Genomic DNA, 19493 nt, shown 5'->3' with positions numbered 1-19493 from the left:
AGCACAGTGCTTAGCACATAGCTACAGCTGAATGAATGTTAATTCCTTTTCTATTTCCCCAGCGCCTAGGTTGTGAGCTTAATGAAGGCAAGAATGGCTTGTCTGATACAGCAGTCTCAGGGTTTAGCACAGTGCCTGCACATAGCATGAACTCAATGGGTTGGCAAAGGTTTTCTGTTATGACTAGATAGCAAACATTGTTGGCTTTGTGGACCATATGATATCTGTTGCAATTACTCAGTTCTATTGTGGCATGAAAGCAGCCATATGCTAAAAAATGGACATGACATGTTGCAATAAAAGTTTCTTTACAAAAGTGGATGTTGGGCTATATTTGGTCCAAGGGCCATAGTTTGCTGATTCTTGCTATAGATGATGAAGAAATGAATGAATAAAAATGAACGAATGGGATTTTATTTAAAAATGCCATTTACCAGAAAGAGAGTACTGGTTACTATAAAGGACTCATTATCAGAAAACCTGGATTCTATTTTCATCCTATTACATGTCTTGTATCTTCTCCGGCCTCATGCCTTTATTTGTAAAATGAGGCCTGATAATCCCTCCTTTGTTTAAAGATTTGGAACTGTCAGGTCTGTAAAGGTAAAATCTATGCCTTATTTGTCTTTATTCTCAGCGCCTAACAGAATTCCCACACGTCCAAGCATAATAGTTGACAATCACTTGCTCAATGATTACAAGTTTGAGGTGAATCAGGTGTTTGGTGAAGCAGGTGGTTGAACCAGATAACAGTATAAACTCTTTTATTACTTAGTCATGTATTTATTTTTTGAGACAGGGTCTTGCTCTGTTGCCCAGGCTGGAGTGCAGTGGCGTGATCTCAGCTCACTGCAACTTTTGACTCCCCGGTTTGAAGTGATTTTCATGCCTCAGCCTCCTGAGTAGCTTGGACTACAGGCGCATGCCACCATGCATGGCTAGTTTTTGTAGAAAGGAGGTTTTGCCATTTGCCCAGGCTTGTTTCAAACTCATGAGCTCAAGCAATTCGCCCACCTCAGCTTCCCAAAGTGCTGGGATTACAGGCATGAGCCACTGTTCTCAGCCCTAAACTTAAAATTGGGGAGGGTAACATGGGGAGAAATGCCAAAATATAGGTGATGGGGGGATGGAGGCAGCAAACCACATTGCCATGTAAGTACCTATGCAACAATCCTGCATGTTCTGCGCATGTACCCCAGAACCTAAAGTGCAATTAAAAAATATATACATATGTACATATGTGTGTGTGTGTGTATATATATGTGTATATATATATATATATATATATACTCTTAAAATTGGAAAGACTTTAAAATCATCCAGCCAAATTCTTACTTTGTAGAGGTTTTTTAGTAGACTTAAGATTCCAAATGACTGAAAACCCAATGCAAATTGACTTAAGCCCTAAAGGGAATTTATTGCCTCATTGATGTGCTTTGTTTAGGGATTCCACTCATGTCATAGACTAGGCTTGCTTTATTTCCTCACTTGCTTTCTGCTTGATTGTTCTCTTATGAGGCAGGCTTTCCTCGTTGGTGGCAAGACCGCTGCCATTAGCTTCCGGCTCATCTTCTCACAGCTCAGACCAGAAGAAAATAGAGAAGGTCTCTATCTCTTAAAAGTCACAATAAACATCTCAAGATTGTATATCCTTGACTTCATTTGAGTCACTTGCTTATCCTTGAGCCAATTGCACCCATGAATGAAATCAATGCCACCTGAACTGCACTGACTGAGGAAAGCCTGGTTCCCCAGAGGCAAACTTCCAAATGCAGAGAATGAAGGTGGCAAAGACATGAAATACCCATCACTGCTTAGGAGTCTCTCAAAAATACACTTTAATAAGAACTGAGCATCAAATATTCACTGTTTGTGAATATCCTGAAGCCTGATAATGGACTCTAACTTAGGAAGAGACTACCAAAGTTAGCCTCATTTTTCAGTGTTCGATCCCTCCAGTAACTAGATTAATTTTAACATTTACATTCCTAAAACAAAGGAATGTGTGCATTTAAAAAAACTAAATTTTATTTTAAAGCAGTTTTAGATTTTCAAAAACATCAAAGATAATACAAGAGAGTTCTCATGTTCCCATACACTTGATTCCCCTATTATTAACAGCTTATATTAGTGTGACATATTTATTAAAAATAACGAAGCAGCCGGGTGCAGTGGCTCATGCGTGTAATCCTAGCTCTTGGGGAGGCTGAGGTGGGTGGATTGTTTGAGGTCAGGAGTTCAAGACCAGCCCAGCCAACATGATGAAACCCTATCTCTACTAAAAATACAAACAATTAGCCAGGTATGGTGGCAGGTGCCTGTAATCCTAGCTACTCGGGAGGCTGAGGCAGAAGAATCACTTGAATCCAGGAGGCAGAGGTTGCAGTGAACCGATATCATGCCACTGCACTCCAGCCTGGGCAGCAGAGTGAGACTCTGTCTCAAAAATAATAATAAGAAATTAAATAAATGAACCAAGATGAGTACATTATTATTAACTAAAATCCATACTTTATTTATATTCTCTTACTTTTTAGGTAATGGCCTTTATCGGTTCCAAGATCCCATCTGATATACTACATTCCATTATTTATTTATTTATTTAATCTTTTAAAAATAGAGACAGGGACTCACTATGTTGGCCTGGCTGGTCTTGAACTCCTGAGCTCAAGTTACCTTCCCACCTCAGCCTCCCAAAGTGCTGGGATTATAGGTGTGAGCCACTGCACCTGGCTTGTTTTCTTCATGATTCGATGTCATTGGGTTTTGAGGAGGAAGTCCGTAGAGATAAAGTGACCCTTATATTGCATCATATCAAGGGTACATATTATCAACTCAACTTATGGTTGATGTTGACCTTGATTGTGTGCCTTAGGTAGTATTTGTTAGTTTTCTCCAATGCCCAGCAAATCCCCACTCTATGTTTTGAAGGAAGTCACTAAGTCAAGCCCACACTTAAAGAGTGGGGATTTGTGCTTTATCTCCTTGAGTGGGGAGTATCTACAAAAATTATATATAATACTTCTAGGCAGAAGATTTTCCTGTTCCCCTCTACTTATTCATGGATTCAATACTTTACTTCTTTCAGTATGGCCTCAGATATTTATTTTATACTTTGAATTATAATCCGGTATTCTTTTATTTATTTCGTTGCTCAGGTTTTCCAGCTTTGAGGTGGAGCCAAAGCTTTTTGGAAGCCCTTTTGATAATCTCCTTTGCCCTTTAAAATAATCCCATCATGAGGGAAAGTTTTTTTTTTTTTTTTTTTTAATTTTGTTCTTTTGTGTTTTAGCACCTTCTTGCTTTTACTTACTGACATTGCAGGATGCTCCAGGATCATTTTCTATATTTTTTGCTTCAGTACTAGAATCAGCTATTTCTCCAAGAAGCTCTGGTTCTTTTTATGGGAGGGTAGAAGTAGAAATTAAGATGTGGGTGCCAGGTATGCTCAATATATCCATTTTATTTATTTATGTATTTATTTATTTAGAAACAGTCTCCCTCTGTTGCCCAAGTTGGAGTGCAGTGGTGCAATCTCAGCTCACTGCAACCTCCGCCTCCTGAGTTCAAGAGATTCTCCCGCCTCAGCTTCCTGAGTAGCTGGGATGACAGGCTCGCACCACCAAGACCAGCTAATTTTTGTATTTTTAGTAGAGATGGATTTTGCCATGTTGGCCAGGCTGGTCTGGAACTCCTGGCCTCAAGTGATCTGCCCACCTTGGCCTCCCAAAGTGCTGGGATTAGAGGCATGAGCCACCACACTCAGCCTCAAGATATACATTTTTAAAAGTTAAGTTGTAAAAGGTTTATAACTTAAAAAATGGTAAATTTCTTCCCCACTTCTTTGCTTTAAATTTAAACTCTTTTGAGCTTGTTCTTCTGGCTCTTACCTTCATATTACTCATAGTGTGTTTATGCTGGTACTGTCTGATAGATAAGTTTGAGACACTATTTGTTGATTTCTTATAAAGGTGAATAGACTTTGGTTTTCTTACACCCCTACTCCACTTCCTCTCTACCAATCTTTCCAGTATAGTCATATCAAAATTGGGTGTTAAGTTGTGGCATGGTGGCTCATGCAGGCAGACCACTTGAGGCCAGTAGTTTGAGCCCAGCCTGGCCAACATGGCGAAATCTTGTCTCTACTAAAAATACAAAAATTAGTCAGGCATGTGCATGCCTGTGATGCCAGCTACTTGGGAGGCTGAAGGATGAATCCCTTGCACCCTGGAGGCAGAGGTTGCAATGAGCCAAGATTGCACCACTGCACTCCAGCCTGGGTGACAGAGCAAGACCCTATGTCAAAAAAAAAAAAAAAGGCCGGGTGCAGTGGCTCATGCCTGTAATCCCAGCACTTTAGGAGGCTGAGGCAGGAGGATCACGAGGTCAGGAGATCGAGGCCATCCTGGCTAACAAGGTGAAACTCCATCTCTACTAAAAATACAAAAAGTTAGCTGGGCGTGGTGGCACGTGCCTCTAGTCTCACCTACTCAGAAGGCTCTGTCTCAAAAAAAAAAAAAAAAAAAGTGTGTGTCAAGCCAGTAGCCAGATTTTATATTATCATGATCATGTAAATATTAATAACTTTCATATTTAGCAAATGCACCATAATTACATCTCTTTTCTAATATAACATTTTATCTTTCCTGGTTGTAATAATTACCTCAGTTTTTGTTTGTTTGCTTGTTTTTCTGAGACAGAGTCTCCCTCTGTCAGCCAGGCTGGGGTGCAGTGGCGCGATCTTGGCTCACTGTAGCCACCACCTCCTGGGTTCAAGAGTTTCTCCTGCCTCAGCCTCCCAAGTAGCTGGGATTACAGGCACCCACAACTGCATTTGGCAAGTTTTTGTATTTTTAGTAGAGACGGAGTTTCACCATGATGTCCAGGCTGGTCTGGAACTCCTGACCTCAAGTGATCTATCTGCCTTAACCTCCCAAAGTGCTGGGATTACAAGCATAAGCCTCCACACTTGGCCTTTGTTGTCTTTCTTTCTTAATTTCTCAAGTATCCATAAGATATTCATCCCATCACTGTGAGCAGTGGCTCATGCCTGTAATCCTAGCACTCCTGGAGGCTAAGATGGGAGGATCACTTGAGACCGGGAGGTTGAGACCAGCCTGGGCAACATGGCAAGACCATGCCTCTACAAAAATTTAAACAAATTAGCTGGGCATGGAGGCACGCACCTGTGGTTCCAGCTACTTGGGAGGCTGAGGCAAGAGGATTGCTTGAGCCTGGAGATTGGGGCTTTGCTAAGACATGTTTATACCAGTTCACTCCAGCCTGGACAACAAAGCAAGATCCTGTCTCAAAAAAAAAAAAATCCCAAATATTCCATCATACCTGCCAAACACCTATCAAATTTGTTTTCAAAATATCTAAGTACATGAGCTCATTCATGACACTACCAACACCCCAAGGCTTATTCCTCTGCCCTTCTGCCCCAGCCTGAGTTGGTTATAAAAGTAGCTAGTCTCCAGAGATGCTTCCCCTGCCACCCCAATGAACCACACTTCCTTGTATTCACATCCTTGTATTGCTCCGTCCACTTGAATTCTCTGGGACAGCTTTATAACTTGCCTTGTGACCAACAGAATACTGTAAAAATGATACTGAATGTCACCTAAGCCTAAGTCATAAAAACCTTCATAGATTATTCCTGAACATGTTGGAATGCTCATGTTTTAGAAAGCCAGATCCTACATAAGAAATCCAACTACTCTGAGACCACCATACTGTAAGGAAGCCCAAGTTGCCATGTAGAAAGGCCACATGGAGAGAGAGAGAGTTGTCAGCCTAGTCCCTACCTCTTCTAGTCATTCTATTAACTTGCTAGACATATGATTCCAGCTAAAAATGTCATTTTTGGTTATCTTGGACAAATAGTCCAATCCAGTCTTTAGATAGCTGCAGCTCTAGCCACCGTCACTGAGTGAGTGCTACCCAGCCGAACACTGTCATTCCAGGGAATCATGAAAAGTACATGGTTCAGGCACTAGGTTTTGGGGTGGTTTATGATGCAGTGAAACAGTTCCCCTCTCTGTTCTGCAGTTTTCTTCGTGAAATTTTTCTTCCCTGGAGTTAGATGTCGTGTTTTCTGGATCCAATGTCTTTCTGTTTCCTGGTTATTTCTCCTGTTTTGCTATAGATTTCCCTTCTATTACTTCCTAGGAAAGGAAGCATAGTAAGTAAATGTTGAATCCGTGTCCAAAAAAGTCTTTATCGTGCTCTTACATTTGAGAAATAGATTGTCTGGAAGTAGGATTCTGGGTTGAAAATAAATTTCTACTCTGAATTTTTTTTTTTTTTTTTTTGACTCAGGGTCTCTGTCTGTTTCCCAGGCTGGAGTGCAGTGCTGTAATCTCAGCTCACTGTAACCTGCACCTCCCAGGCTCAAGCAATCCTCCTGCCTCAGCCTCTGGAGTAGCTGGGACCACAGGTATACATTGCCACACCTGGCCATTTTTTTGTATTTTTGGCAGATACAGACTTTCTTTTCTTTTTCTTTTCTCTTTTTTTTTTTTTTTGAGACAGAGTCTCTGTCACCCAGGCTGGAGTGCAGGAGTGCAATCTCAGCTCACTGCAACCTCTGCCTGCTGCATTCAAGTGATTCTTCTGCCCCAGCCTTCCAAGTAGCTAGGATTACAGGAGTGCACCACCACACCCAGCTAATTTTTGTATTTTTAGTAGAAACCAGGTTTCACCATGTTGCCCGGGCTTGTCTTGAACTCCTGACCTCAAATGATCTGCCCGTCTTAGCCTCCCAAAGTGCTGGTATTAGAGGCATGAGCTGCCGTACCCAGCTGATACAGGTCTTCACCATATTGCCCAGGCTAGTTTGGAACTTCTGGACTCAAGCGATCCACCCACCTTGGCCTCCCAAAGTGATGCATTACAGGTGTGAGCCACCACACTCAGCCTCTCCTCTGAATTTTGAAGGCATTCATGCATTATTTTCTAGCTTTGTTGTTTGGAACACCAATGCCATTCTAATTCCAAATCTATCAATGTAATATGTTGTTGTTCTGGAGTCTTTTTGTATCTTTTCTTTATGTCTGATGTTCTTAGAATACATGATGATGTCTTGCTTTGTGAAGATATTTTCATTCACTGAGCTTAGCATTTGATTGGCCCTCTCAATGCTGAGAGTCATGTCCTTTAGTTATGAGAGTCTTTCTTTTATTATTTCTTTTTTTTTTGAGACGGAGTTTCTCTCTTGTTACCCAGGCTGGAGTGCAATGGCGCGATCTCGGCTCACCGCAACCTCCGCCTCCTGGGTTCAGGCAATTCTCCTGCCTCAGCCTCCTGAGTAGCTGGGATTACAGGCACGTGCCACTATGCCCAGCTAATTTTTTGTATTTTTAGTAGAGACGGGGTTTCACCATGTTGACCAGGATGGTCTCGATCTCTTGACCTCGTGATTCACCCGCCTCGGCCTCCCAAAGTGCTGGGATTACAGGCTTGAGCCACCGCGCCCGGCCTTATTATTTCTTTAGTAATTTCCTCTCCTCTATTTTCTTTTGTAATGTTTTGAAACAATCCTAGCCCTTTGGCTTTGTAGATAATTATATTTTCTAACAAATTTTCTTAACTTTATTTTTCAAACCTTCCATAAAATTCAGGGGTAGGTATAATATTTTTAATTTCTAAGAGTTCTTTTCTAATGTCTGATTTTTCATTTTTATAACATCTGTGTTCTTTTTCACGGATGTAAAATCTTTTTTTCTGAGAAAATATTAGCTTTAAAAAATTTTTTTTGAAGTTCTCTTTAGCTTACCCTGTTGTTTTTGTCTCTTTTTTATAATAAATACGTTCCTCAAATGTCTGATGATCCCTGGTTATCTGTTCTTATCTGAAAGTGACACTAAAAACTAATTAAAAGTTCCGCACGCATGGCTGAGGCTCATGAACTGGTGAACTTATTGAAGGAGGGTTGGGTGATTTTGTTGGGGAACACTAAAAAAATATAAATATCTGAAAATATTTTATTGGGACCATTTAGTTTAGCCAGAGATTAAATTCTCCAGTTTCCTGGGGATAGAATAGGGAAAGGATCCCATGGTTCTGTGGGCATTCAGGGGAAAGTTTCACTCTGAATCCCCTTATTTTCATCCCTGCCCATGTTAGTTGGCTTTCCTGAGTCCAGAATCTCAACTGATAATTGAGATTTTTCACTAATACCTTCAGTAGAAGCAATGTTGAAATGTTTGAGGTTTGTTGGCTGGTTACAATCAATTGAGGATTTTTAAAAATCTGGAACATTTGTGCATTCTTATATTTCCTCTCTGGTACTAAGTAGGAGCAAGACACAGGTAGGCTTGGTCATATGGACCCATTACCCAAAGGATCACAGGTCAGAGGACAATGTAGTGATTTACCATAAGCTTTGGAATCAGGAAGTTCTGGGCTTCAGTGTCTTCCTAAAATTTTACAAATTTTTTAATTTAATTTTTTTATTAAACATTTTTTTAAATGAAAAATTGAGAGGGGGTTTTGCTATGTTGATCAGGCTGGTCTCAGACTGTCCTGGCCTCAAGTGATCCTCCCATCTCGGCCTTCCAAAGTGCTAGGATTACAGGTGTGAGCCACTGTGCCTGTCTTCACTTTTCTTTCTCCATTATCAGGGCAAGGAGACCAGGGGAGAGGGTGAGGGAGAACCCAGAATGGAAATGGAGCCAACTTTTAGCCTAACTGTGCTTTGGCCCCATGAAGAATCTACCTGTAAACATGTGCCAGTGTGGAGAGTCAACTGCGTTTTGTGATAGGCTGCACAGCAGTTGGGACGACTGTGGAACATGCATGGGTTATACAGGCAAATTCGCACCAGCACATGCATGGATGCTCATGCACATATAGGAAACCCACTATACACGTGGACAAGAGGCACAAGTATGCCCATGCATCCCTCCACACACACATTAGTCACCAGGAGAAAAGGGCTCAGCACATTTCATCATGCTTCACCAATTGCGGGAAGACATTTAGGACAGGGGAACGGGAAGATTATGAGGGAAAAAGAGAAATGAAACAAGAGTCCCACCCTGTCAGCATTAACTGCAGTATAAGAAATGGGCTTTGGATAGATAGACAGACTCCTAGCTCCGGTCAACCGTCAAAATGTCCAAAGAAACTCTCTTTCTCTGGCTGGTGATTGAGTGTTGGGGGCTTTATCTGAGTAAGTGTTCTGAAACCTTCTATGTAGAAGCTCCTGGAGGACTTGCTATTGTGTGATGGACTTCCATGCACTGGTTTGGGCCTCCATAAAGAACAGGCTCACTTCATTTCTGTATCCCTCCCCTCTCCCTTCCAGGCTTTCTTCTGTGGAGAGTCTCTCCTGCCTCCTTACACAGAGGTTTATCCAGAGACGGGTCTGGAGGTTTTAGGCTGGGGTAATTTGGGTTTATATTGGAAATGGCAACTGAAGAAGAGACACGGAAATAAGTGGTCAGATAAACTGGGGAAAAGAGATTTCCTCTATGGTTGTTATTCATATAATCAATCAGGAGAATTGGTTCTGGTGAGAGTTGTGATAATTCTTATCATTTTCTCTGTTTTTTAGAAGTGTTTGTTTGCTTTTTGTTTTGTTTTGCTGGGGTGAGGCCTTACGGTAAGCTTTCTTTTCTGCACGTTGTTTTTGGGTTTTGGATGATGCAGAGGTGCACACTCAGTTTTGGCCAGTGAAGTCCTTTGCACCCTGGTGGTATAGGGCCAGGCGTTCTGGCCTGTGTTGCAGCTGCATCTCGGGCCCTAAGTCTTGACACTGGGAATACATCTAAATTGCTCTGGCTCTCCCATATTTGTCCCATAGTTGGAATGAGAGCCTTGGCTTCTTAAATGACCAGTTGTCACATCTGTGCTTCTAGGATAAGATAATATTGAATAGTCCTTGAAGTTTTATAAAGTCCATTTTTTTAATGGATACATAATAACTATACATATTTATGGACTACTTGTGTGTTATTTTGATGTATACATACAACATACAATGATCGAATCAGGGTAATTGGGATATTCATTTCTTGAAACAATAAATTTCTTTTTTCTTTTTTTTTTTTTTGAGACGGGAGTCTTACTCTGTCACCCAGGCTGGAATGCAGTGGCATGATCTCGGCTCACCACAACCTCTGCCTCCCAGGTTTAAATGATTCTCCTGCCTCAACCTCCTGAGTAACTGGGATTACAGGTGTGCACTACCATGCCCAGCTAATTGTTTGTATCTTTAGTAGAGAAGAGGGTTCACCATGTTGGCCAGGCTGGTCTCGAACTCCCGACCTCTGGTGATCTACCCACCCAGTCTCCCAGAGTGCTGGAATTCTTTGTGTTGAGAACATTCCAAATATTCTCTTCTGGTTATTTTGAAATACACAAGAAATTATTAATAACTACTGTGCTATTAAACACTAGGATGTATTCCTTCCATTTAACTGTATTTTTTTTCTTTTTTTTCACATGTTCTAACTAACTGTATTTTTGTACCCATTAACCCACCTTTCTTTATACCTTTTCTGCCCTATTCTTTGTAGACTCTGGTGACTATTATTCTACTCTCTACTTTCTTGAGATCAACTTTTTTAGCTCCCATGTAGGAGTGGGACCATGCAATATTTGTCTCTCTGTGCCTAGCTTATTCAACTTAACATAATATTAATAAACTGTTTCCATCTATGTTGTTGCAAATGACAGAGTTTCATTTCATGGCTGAATAATATTCTACTGTGTGTATATACCACATTTTCTTTATCCATTCATCCATTGATGGACACGTAAGTTGATATATCTTGGCTATTGTGAATAGTGCTGTGATAAACATGGGATTGCAAGCTCTTTAATTGATTTCCTTTCTTTTGGATACATCCCCAGTAGTGGGATTGTTGGATCATATGGTAGTTCTATTTTTAGTTTTTTAAGGAATCACCATACTGTTTCCTATAATGGCTGTAGTAATTTGCATTCTTACCAACAGTGTATGAGAGTTCCTCTTTCTTTTCATCCTAATTAGCAATGGTTATTTTTTTGTCTTTTTGATAGTAGCCATTTTAACGGGAATGAAGTGATACCTCATTGTGGTTTGGATTTGAATTTCCCCAATGATTAATGATGTTAAACATTTTTTTTCTACCTCTTGGCTATTTGTATGTATCTCCAACATGGTGCATGAGAAAACACCCACATTTTAAGGAAAACAAATGTATTTACTTGCCTGTCAAACTCGTATTATACTATTCTCTCTGCCATTGTTTCCTCAATAGTACCATGTATCCTCAGGTCCCTACTTAAGTCAGGCTTTTCCCAGCCACCCCGTAGCCTCTGGACTAGGTTAGGCATTTCTGCTATGAGTTCTCATTCTCCTTGGAGCTCCTGCATCTGCAAACTTGTGACTCTAGCAAATGCTTGCTTACCTGCCTCTCTTCCCAGCTACTCTGTAGGCCCCAGGAGGGCAGGCCGGGTCCGCTTTGTGGCTTGTTATATTTCAGCACCTAGTTCCATGCTTAATACATTATAGGCACTCAAGAAACAATCTACTACAGGCCAAGTGTGGTGGCTCATGCCTATAATCCCAGCACTTCAGGAGGCCAAGGTGGATGGACCACCTTAGGTCAGGAGTTTGCAACCAGCCTGGCCAACATGATGAAGGAAACCTTGCCTCTACTAAAATCACAATAATTAGCTGGGTGTGGTGGTGTGTGCCTGTAATCCCAGCTACTTGGGAGGCTGAGGAAGGAGAATCGCTTGAACCTGGAAGACAGAGGTTGCAATGAGCCAAGATTGCACCAAGGCATTCCAGCTTGGGTGACAGAACAAGACTGCTCCTCGAAAAGAGAAAGAAAGAAAGACAGAGAAGAAAGAGAGAGAGAGAAAGAAAGAGAGAGAAAGAGAAAGAAAGAAAGAAAGAAAGAAAGAGAAAGAAAGAAAGAAAAAAGAAAAGAAAGGAAGGAAGGAAGAAAGAAAGAAGGAAAGAAAGAAAAGAAAAGAAAAGAAGGAAGGAAGAAACAAAGAAAGAAAGAAAAAGAAAGAAAAAGAAAGATTCTACAGAATGAAAGCAGTCCCTGTCACTTTCACACTTCTGCTTTGGGTTTGGTATGAGCACCTCTTTGTTTAGATGTAAGAGAACTACCATCTGCCTTTTCATCAATGTTCTTTACTGACTTTGTCTTATCCTGGAAACTTGAGGTTTGCAGGGTTTTGTCAGGTTGAAAGTTGCTGAGGTCTGTAGGACACTGGTTGAGGGGCTTCTGTCTTCCAGGTTCAAGCGATTCTCCTGCCTCCAGTCCTGCTTGGAGGCAGTACTGGTAAACTGCTTTTTGTTTTATTATTTTTTTTCCATATGTGCCTTTTCTTTTTTCTTTTCTTTTCAATTTTTTTGTTTGTTTGTTTTTTTCTGAGACAGAGTCTCACTCCAATGCCCAGGCTGAAGTGCAGCGGTGCAGTCTCAGCTCACTGCAACTTCTCTGCCTCCCAGGCTCAAACAATTCTGCTGCCTCAGCCTCCTGAGTAGCTGGAATTACAGGCATCCACCACCACACCTGGCTAATTTTTTGTATTCTTTAGTAGAGACAGAGTTTCACCATGTTTGGCCAGTCTGGTCTTGAACTCCTGACCTCAGGTGATCCACCCGTATTAGCCTCCCAAAGTGCTGGGATTACAGGCGTGACCCACGGTGCCCGGCCTATACATGCCTTTTCTAAGATGACCAACTTAAAAGAGAGTGACTGCTCAGAATCACCAAGGATCTGAGCTGGATGTACTCTTAAAAGATGCCCTTCGCTCTGCAGATGGTGATTTTGACACTCAGATTGGGGAAGGGCCAGCCTTGCTCAAGGTCACCAGCTAGGGAAGGAACAAGCTGGCATAGGGACCTAGGTTGTATCCACCATTCCAGGTAGCTCCACAGAAGTGAAACTGATTTGATACCAGCAATTACTTTACTGAGGGATACTTTTGCAACAGACAGGAACCATTCTTTGTCTTATTTCTAAATTCTAATGTCCTTCGTTATGCGTATTAATGCTTTGTTAATTTCACATGTCATTTGATACTCCTTCTTACGTGGACCTTAGCACCATTTGTGAGGTGAGTATTATCCTCTTTGTCTTGTGATGATAATGAGGTCAAGATTACCATGGCTTTCCTCCAACAACACAAAAGCAGTAAGTAACTGGCAGGATGGGGTTTACAATGTGAGCCTAATGGATGTTTTTCCTGCCCTACCCAGTGCCTGCGTCCTTTTTTTTATATGAATTTTTAATAAGATGAGTAATACAGAAATACTCCTGGTGAAAATATTAAAATGTTATAAAGCCAAATGCCCTTTGGACTACTATCCCCAATTCCAGTCCCTTTCCTCTGATCCTGGGGGTAACTGACACAATGAGTTTGTTGTCTACTGCACCAGACAGTTTTCTATGTATTTAATTTCAAATGTCTGAGCCCACAAAAACAAAGACAATTGTTCTATTTATTTGTTTTACAAGAAGGGTTTTATATTTTATGTCTTGTTTTGAAATTTGTCCTCTTCATCATTAAATGGCTTGGAGTCTTCCTGTCAGTTCATGCAGGTCTCTCTCTAATGCTATTAATCTACATAGAATTCCATGGAATAAATACACCCTAGTTCAGCCATTCCGCATATATACATTCATTGTCCATTTCATTCACATATACATGGAGGCTGCAATCAACATTTGCAAATAGGCATCTTTGTGAACATATGTTTTTCTAGGGTAGATAACAAACATGAAATTGCTAAGGCATATCTAGGACTCATGTATAGTGAATATTTAATAGAAACTGCCAAATTTCCTCAGAGTGCGGCTGTACCAGTTCATGCCCCCATTTCACTCTGATTTATCTCAGGAGGCTAAGTCCTTTCCTAAGTCCCTTCCCACAAGTATTTTGGAGCCCTGTTTACTCACACCCTGGTCAATATTCAATATGTTCAGTGTTCTAAGTTTTTTCCAGTCTAATGGGTGAAATTAATTGGCTGCTCCTATTTTTTTATCTATGAATTGTTCATTATGTCCTCTGCTAGTTTCTCTATTGGATTTTTCTTATTGAGCAATTAGGATGCCTCCTTTCATACTATAGTACTTGGGAAAATAAAATGTTGACTCTCCAGTGGACTACTTCTTGTACATGTTTTATTAATTTATCAAATATTCATAGGAAAAAGATCATATGTTTTTTCTTTTTCCTTTCTTAAATTTGAGGCAGTCTTGCTTTGTTGCCCAGGCTGGAGTCCAGTGGTACAATCACAGCTCACTGCAACCTCAAACTCCTGGGTTTCAGCCATCCTCCTGCCTCAGCCTCCTGAGTAGCTGGGACTATAGGCATGTGCCACCACACTTGGCTAAGTTCATATTTTAGTAGTTATTAATTTTAGGTGAATGTGTTCTATGTTGTTAACACAGCTGAGGGTGATGACATTGAACTTCTTATTTTTCTCCTGGATTCATGGGAGGCAAAATGGACTTCCCGCTGCATTTATTTATTTTTTATTTGTTTATTTTTTTTGAGATGGAGTCTTGCTCTGTCACCCAGGCTGGAGTGCAATGGCACAATCTTGGCTCACTCCAGCCTCTGCCTCTTGGATTCCAGAGATTATCTTTCCTCAGCCTCCTAGGTAGCTGGGATTACAGGCACCTGCCATCATGCCTGGCTAATTTTTGTATTTTTGTAGATACAGGGTTTACCATGTTGGCCAGGCTAGTTTTGAACTCCTGACCTCAAGTGATCCACCCGCCTCGGCCTCCCAAAATGCTGTGATTACAGGCATGAGCCACTGCGCCTAGCGTCCCACTGCACTTATAATCTGTGAAACATTTCCATGTGGCGAAGTGAAGAGACCAAATTCAGGGAAGGCTGCAGTCTGGTCCAAATTGGGAATGACCTTTTATCATAAGAACACCCAGAGGTTGAAGTGAGCCAAGATTGTACCAGTGCACTTCAGCCTGGGCAACAGAATGAAACTATCTTTTTTTTTTTTTTTTTTTTAATGAGTTTCACTCTTGTTGCCCAAGCTGGAGTGCAATAGCCCAATTTCGGCTCAATGCAACCTCTGCCTCTCAGGTTCAAGCGATTTTCCTGCCTCAGCCTCCTGAGTAGCTGGGATTATAGCCATGCACCTCCAGGCCCAGCTATTTTTTTGTATCTTTAGAAGAAACAGGGTTTCATCATGTTAGTCAGGCTGGTCTTGAACTCCTGACCTCAGGTAATCTGCCCACCTTGGCCTCTCAAAGTGCTGGGATTACAGGCATGGGCCACCTCCCCCGGCCAAGACTGTCTTAAAAAAGAAAGCCAACTATGAAAAATCCCAGAAGCACATGGTCTTGCTTACCATCTGGGTGACTCTTCAGACTCATGCCCACCTTCTCCTAGAGAGAGGAATGCCTGAATGTTACTGTCAACTGAGTCAGGGAGGAACACGGCGCTGCTGGCCATGCCTTCTATAACTTAGCCAACTAAGTCAGCGAAGTTAGTGAATAGAGAATCTCACAGGAGGGTGCCTCAGAGAAAACAACGAACAGGGACCCAGGTACCCAAGGGGGAGCAGGGTGTGGTCCCAACAATCTGAGATCTACAGCCTGCCTGGCTTTCACTTCAATAGCATTTCTGGGGAGGGAAATGGTTTAGCATAATCTCTGATGCACAATTAAGCCAACGGGCTTAACATTTTTAACAGTGAAAATGTTTTGCAGATTATCAGAGATGAAGGTAATCTTAGAGGAGCTTGTCTAATGGTTCTGAAACACTGGATAAGCCAGTCAACTACATCAGGGTGACCTGGAGAACTTAATCCAAGTACAAATGCATGGGCCTTGGTCTCAGGGATTCAGGCTCAGGTTTGGGCAATACACTATGTATTTTTAACAAGCTCCTTAGGTCATGCTAATGAGTAGCAGAGGTTGGGACACACTCATACTTCATTTTACAAAAGGTGAAACATTTTTTTTTTTTACATCACAGCTGTCATTTTAGATAATTTCTGTGGTTCCTACTTGCGCTAATGTTAAAAAAATACATTATACAAAGTGAAATAAGCCATGCATAGAAAGACAAATACAGTATGATCTCCCTTATCTGTGGACTCTAAGAAAGTTAATCCCATAGCAACAGTAGAAAGGTGGTTGCCAGAGGCTGGGGGGTGGGTGGCTGGGTTAGGGAAAGGGGAGATGTTGACTAAAAGGTACAAAGTTTCAGTTAGAGGGAGGGACTAAGTTTTAGTGATCTATTGCACTGCACCGTGACCACAGTAATTAATAATGTATTAAATACTTCAAAATTGCTAATAGATTTTTAATATTCTCACCACAAAAATTTGTTAAGTTGATAAGGTGCTGCACATGTTAATTAGCTTGATTGAATTTTTCTACACTGTATATGTATATCAGAACATCACATGGTACCCCATAAATATAGACAATTATTATTTGTCCATTAAAAATAAATAGTCCATGAGCTCCACTTAACTTCATATTATCTAACAGCAAACAACTAGTCCAAAGCAAGTAATTTCCAATTCCAGTAATTTCCACTGAAAGGAGAGAAGGCAACGGAATACATACGTTTACAGCCTACCTTTCTATCATCGCACTCCCTGGCTTGGGAGACCCATTGAAGCTTTTCAGTCTGTAGCCCACAATATCGACTTGTAGAAAACAGCCCACCTGATTATATGAATAAGTGGAATTGGGTGACAAGGTCAGGATTTTTCATGTGAGAGTTTATTGGTCATCGAATAGAACTAAAATCAGAGGATTTAAATCAGCAAAAAGGTCTTGCCATGGAGATGAGTTTAGAGATTCAAGTGGCCACTTGGCTGCACTAAGTGGTGGAATAAGGAGCACAGCAGCACTGCGAAGCACATCCAAACTTACGCTAAAGAACCACATCAGCCTGGGCAACCTGGGAAACCCTGTCTGTACAAAAAACACAAAAATTAGCCGGGAGTGGTGCCACACACCTGTGATCCCAGCTACTCAGAAGGCTGAGGTGGGAGGATGGATTGAGTCTGGGAGGTCGAGGCTGCAGTGAGCCGTGATTGCACCACTGCACTCCAGCCTGGGTGACAAAGCAAGACCCTGTATCAAAAAAAGGAAAAAAAAAGAAAAAGAAAAGAAACACAGACTACAGTTTTTTTCATCTTCCCGGAAGCATCTATTAGACAAAAACTGTGGAGCATATTTGAGAGATTTCAGTACTGCATGACCTAGTTTTCACATTTTTCGTTGCAGCACCGGCCACATCAGAGATTGTTGTGATGGGGTTTTTGGGCCAGCCTGTGACTTTGCCCTGTCTGTACCCAACCTGGTCTCAGCACAGCAATAGCATGTGCTGGGGGAAAGGCCAGTGCCCCAACTCCGGTTGCAACGAGGAGCTCATCCACACCGATGGAACGCGGGTGACCTCAAGAAAGTCAGCAAAATACAGACTTCGGGGGACTCTCCAGAGAGGCAATGTCTCCTTGACCATCTTAAATCCCAGCGAAGGTGACAGCGGTGTGTACTGCTGCCGCATAGAGGTGCCTGGCTGGTTCAACGATGTGAAGTTACACAGGCGCCTGCAGCTACAGAGAGGTAAGCACATGAAGGGCCTCAGGTCTGTGGAGGGAGAGATTCAGTGCTTAATGGATAATGGAATCGGTGGCTGGTGGTGAAGAGGTTAGAACTGCTTTTACAATGTGTGGGAAGATTGAATTTGAAGTGAGATGCCGTGGTATGAAGTAGGGAAATAAACACAAAAGCAGCCACAGAAATGAGTGGAAGGTGGAAAGGGAACCAGCGAATTGCAGGGTCAATTTGAAGAGGCAGCTGCTATGTATCTAGGGGATTTCCACCTTGCAGATATTTGGGTCCAGTGTTTTTAGATCTATCCATTTTTATGTAAACTCTGTTGATTTTTTGCATGTTGGCAGATTTAAAATAATACAAAAATTGCATGAACTAAGTAAAATGTATTCATGGTTCAGCTTCAGCCAGTAAACCAATGGTTTGCCACTTCTGGCAGAGGAGAAAGGGCCTAAGATTTGGACACAGTCATAGCATTTTCAGGTGCTCTTTCTTTCATTACTATCGGTCACTTTTGATGAAATTTGGAATATGGTGGGACTCCAGAAATTTGAGCTTCATTGAGCCTACGGTTGAATAATGCTAATAATAATAATCTTTAGTAGTTTTCTGGCATGGAGCTTCCCAAAGTGAGCTCTGTATTCAGCCTGCATCAGTGTCACCTAGAGGATCCTTGGACTCTATTCCTAACTGGATGGGCACCTTTGAATACAAGAATCTAGATATCTATATTCTTTTTTTTTTTTTTTTTTTTGAGACAGTTTTGCTCTTGTCACCCAGGCTGGAGTACAGTGGCGCAATTTGGCTCACTGCAACTTCTACTTTCCAGATTTAAGGTATTCTCCTGCCTCAGCCTCCCAAGTAGCTAGGATTACAGGTGCCCACCACCACACTCAGCTTATTTTGTATTTTTAGTAGAGATGGGATTTCACTGTCTTGGCCAGGCTGGTCTCAAACTCCTGACTTCAGGTGATCCACCTGCCTTGACCTCTCAAAATGCTGGGATTACAAGTATGAGCCACTGCACCCAGCCTACATTCTTAAGTTTTCAGGTGACTCTAATGCACTCTAAAATTTGAGACCAACTGATATGGATGACTCTAATTTAGGAACTTACATACATATTAGTATATCTTTCTCTTAAGGCAACATTGTGAGATAGAGAGAAGGGATTCCAATTTTGCAGAAAAGAGAAATGAGGTTTATTGATGTTAAATGACTCCCACTCAAATCTTCTCTTTTCAAATTGGGTATAACCAACTATTATTTTATAGAATACTTGACAATATATTATGAGGTCATTTCCAAGTTCACTTAGAACAAATGGTGTCTTTCTGGTCCATTAGAGTCCATGAAAATTTGGCATATTCTAGAGAGGATGAGATTTGTAGAATAAACGGTGGCTAATGAAGCTCAGATCAGATGTTTAGGGGGTGAGTGGTGTCGGTATGAACCAATCTTTACTGTCTGAAAGAGACTACATTCTCACCCTAGTTTGCGTACTTTGAGCTCACATTTGATGCACTCATTTACGCATTCATGCAATGTTTTTGGAGCATCTACTATATGCCAGACACTGTGATAATTATTGGATTTGTAGCACAGAACAAAATAAATGACAGATTTTTCCTCACGATGCTTAAAGTTTAGTGGGATAAACAGACTTTAAACAATAGCAATAAAATAAATATGCAGTTATGGAATGCAATAAAGGCTGTGGAGGTAAAGTATGAGAGCACATCACACAAAAGCCTAATCGTTATTGTGGAATCTACGTGGCCTCCTTGCAGAAGTAACCTTTTAGCTGAGACCTGAGAGTTAAGCAGGAGTCAGCCTCGTGAAGAATGAGAATAGAAAGCAGCAGGTACAAAGGTTTGTGCAGTGGGCAGGTTGCTGATGTGTTCAAAAAGCTAAAGAAAGGCCGGTAGG

General features: G+C 41.4%; 1 protein-coding gene across 3 annotated transcripts in view; it reads left to right on the top strand.

Annotated features, from left to right (window-relative positions):
• The first annotated feature begins 9035 nt into the window (after nucleotides 1–9035).
• TIMD4 (T cell immunoglobulin and mucin domain containing 4) overlaps nucleotides 9036–19493 on the top strand; it is a 42051-nt gene continuing 31593 nt past the window's right edge. The window contains exons 1-2 of one of the 3 annotated variants that reach the window (XM_032263770.1): nucleotides 9036–9175; nucleotides 17232–17573. In XM_032263770.1, coding sequence (XP_032119661.1) covers nucleotides 9118–9175; nucleotides 17232–17573 — 400 coding nt within the window. In that variant the 5' untranslated portion in view covers nucleotides 9036–9117. The remainder of the gene's footprint in view (nucleotides 9176–17231; nucleotides 17574–19493) is intronic. The other 2 variants (XM_032263769.1, XM_032263768.1) reach the window with 2 other exon arrangements.

This window comes from Sapajus apella, unplaced genomic scaffold (genome assembly GCF_009761245.1).
Source record: "Sapajus apella isolate SASKATOON/1434 unplaced genomic scaffold, GSC_monkey_1.0 scaffold138, whole genome shotgun sequence".
NCBI lineage: Eukaryota > Metazoa > Chordata > Mammalia > Primates > Cebidae > Sapajus > Sapajus apella.
Note: the sequence above shows the minus strand (reverse complement) of the source record. Positions and strands in the feature narration are given on the sequence as shown.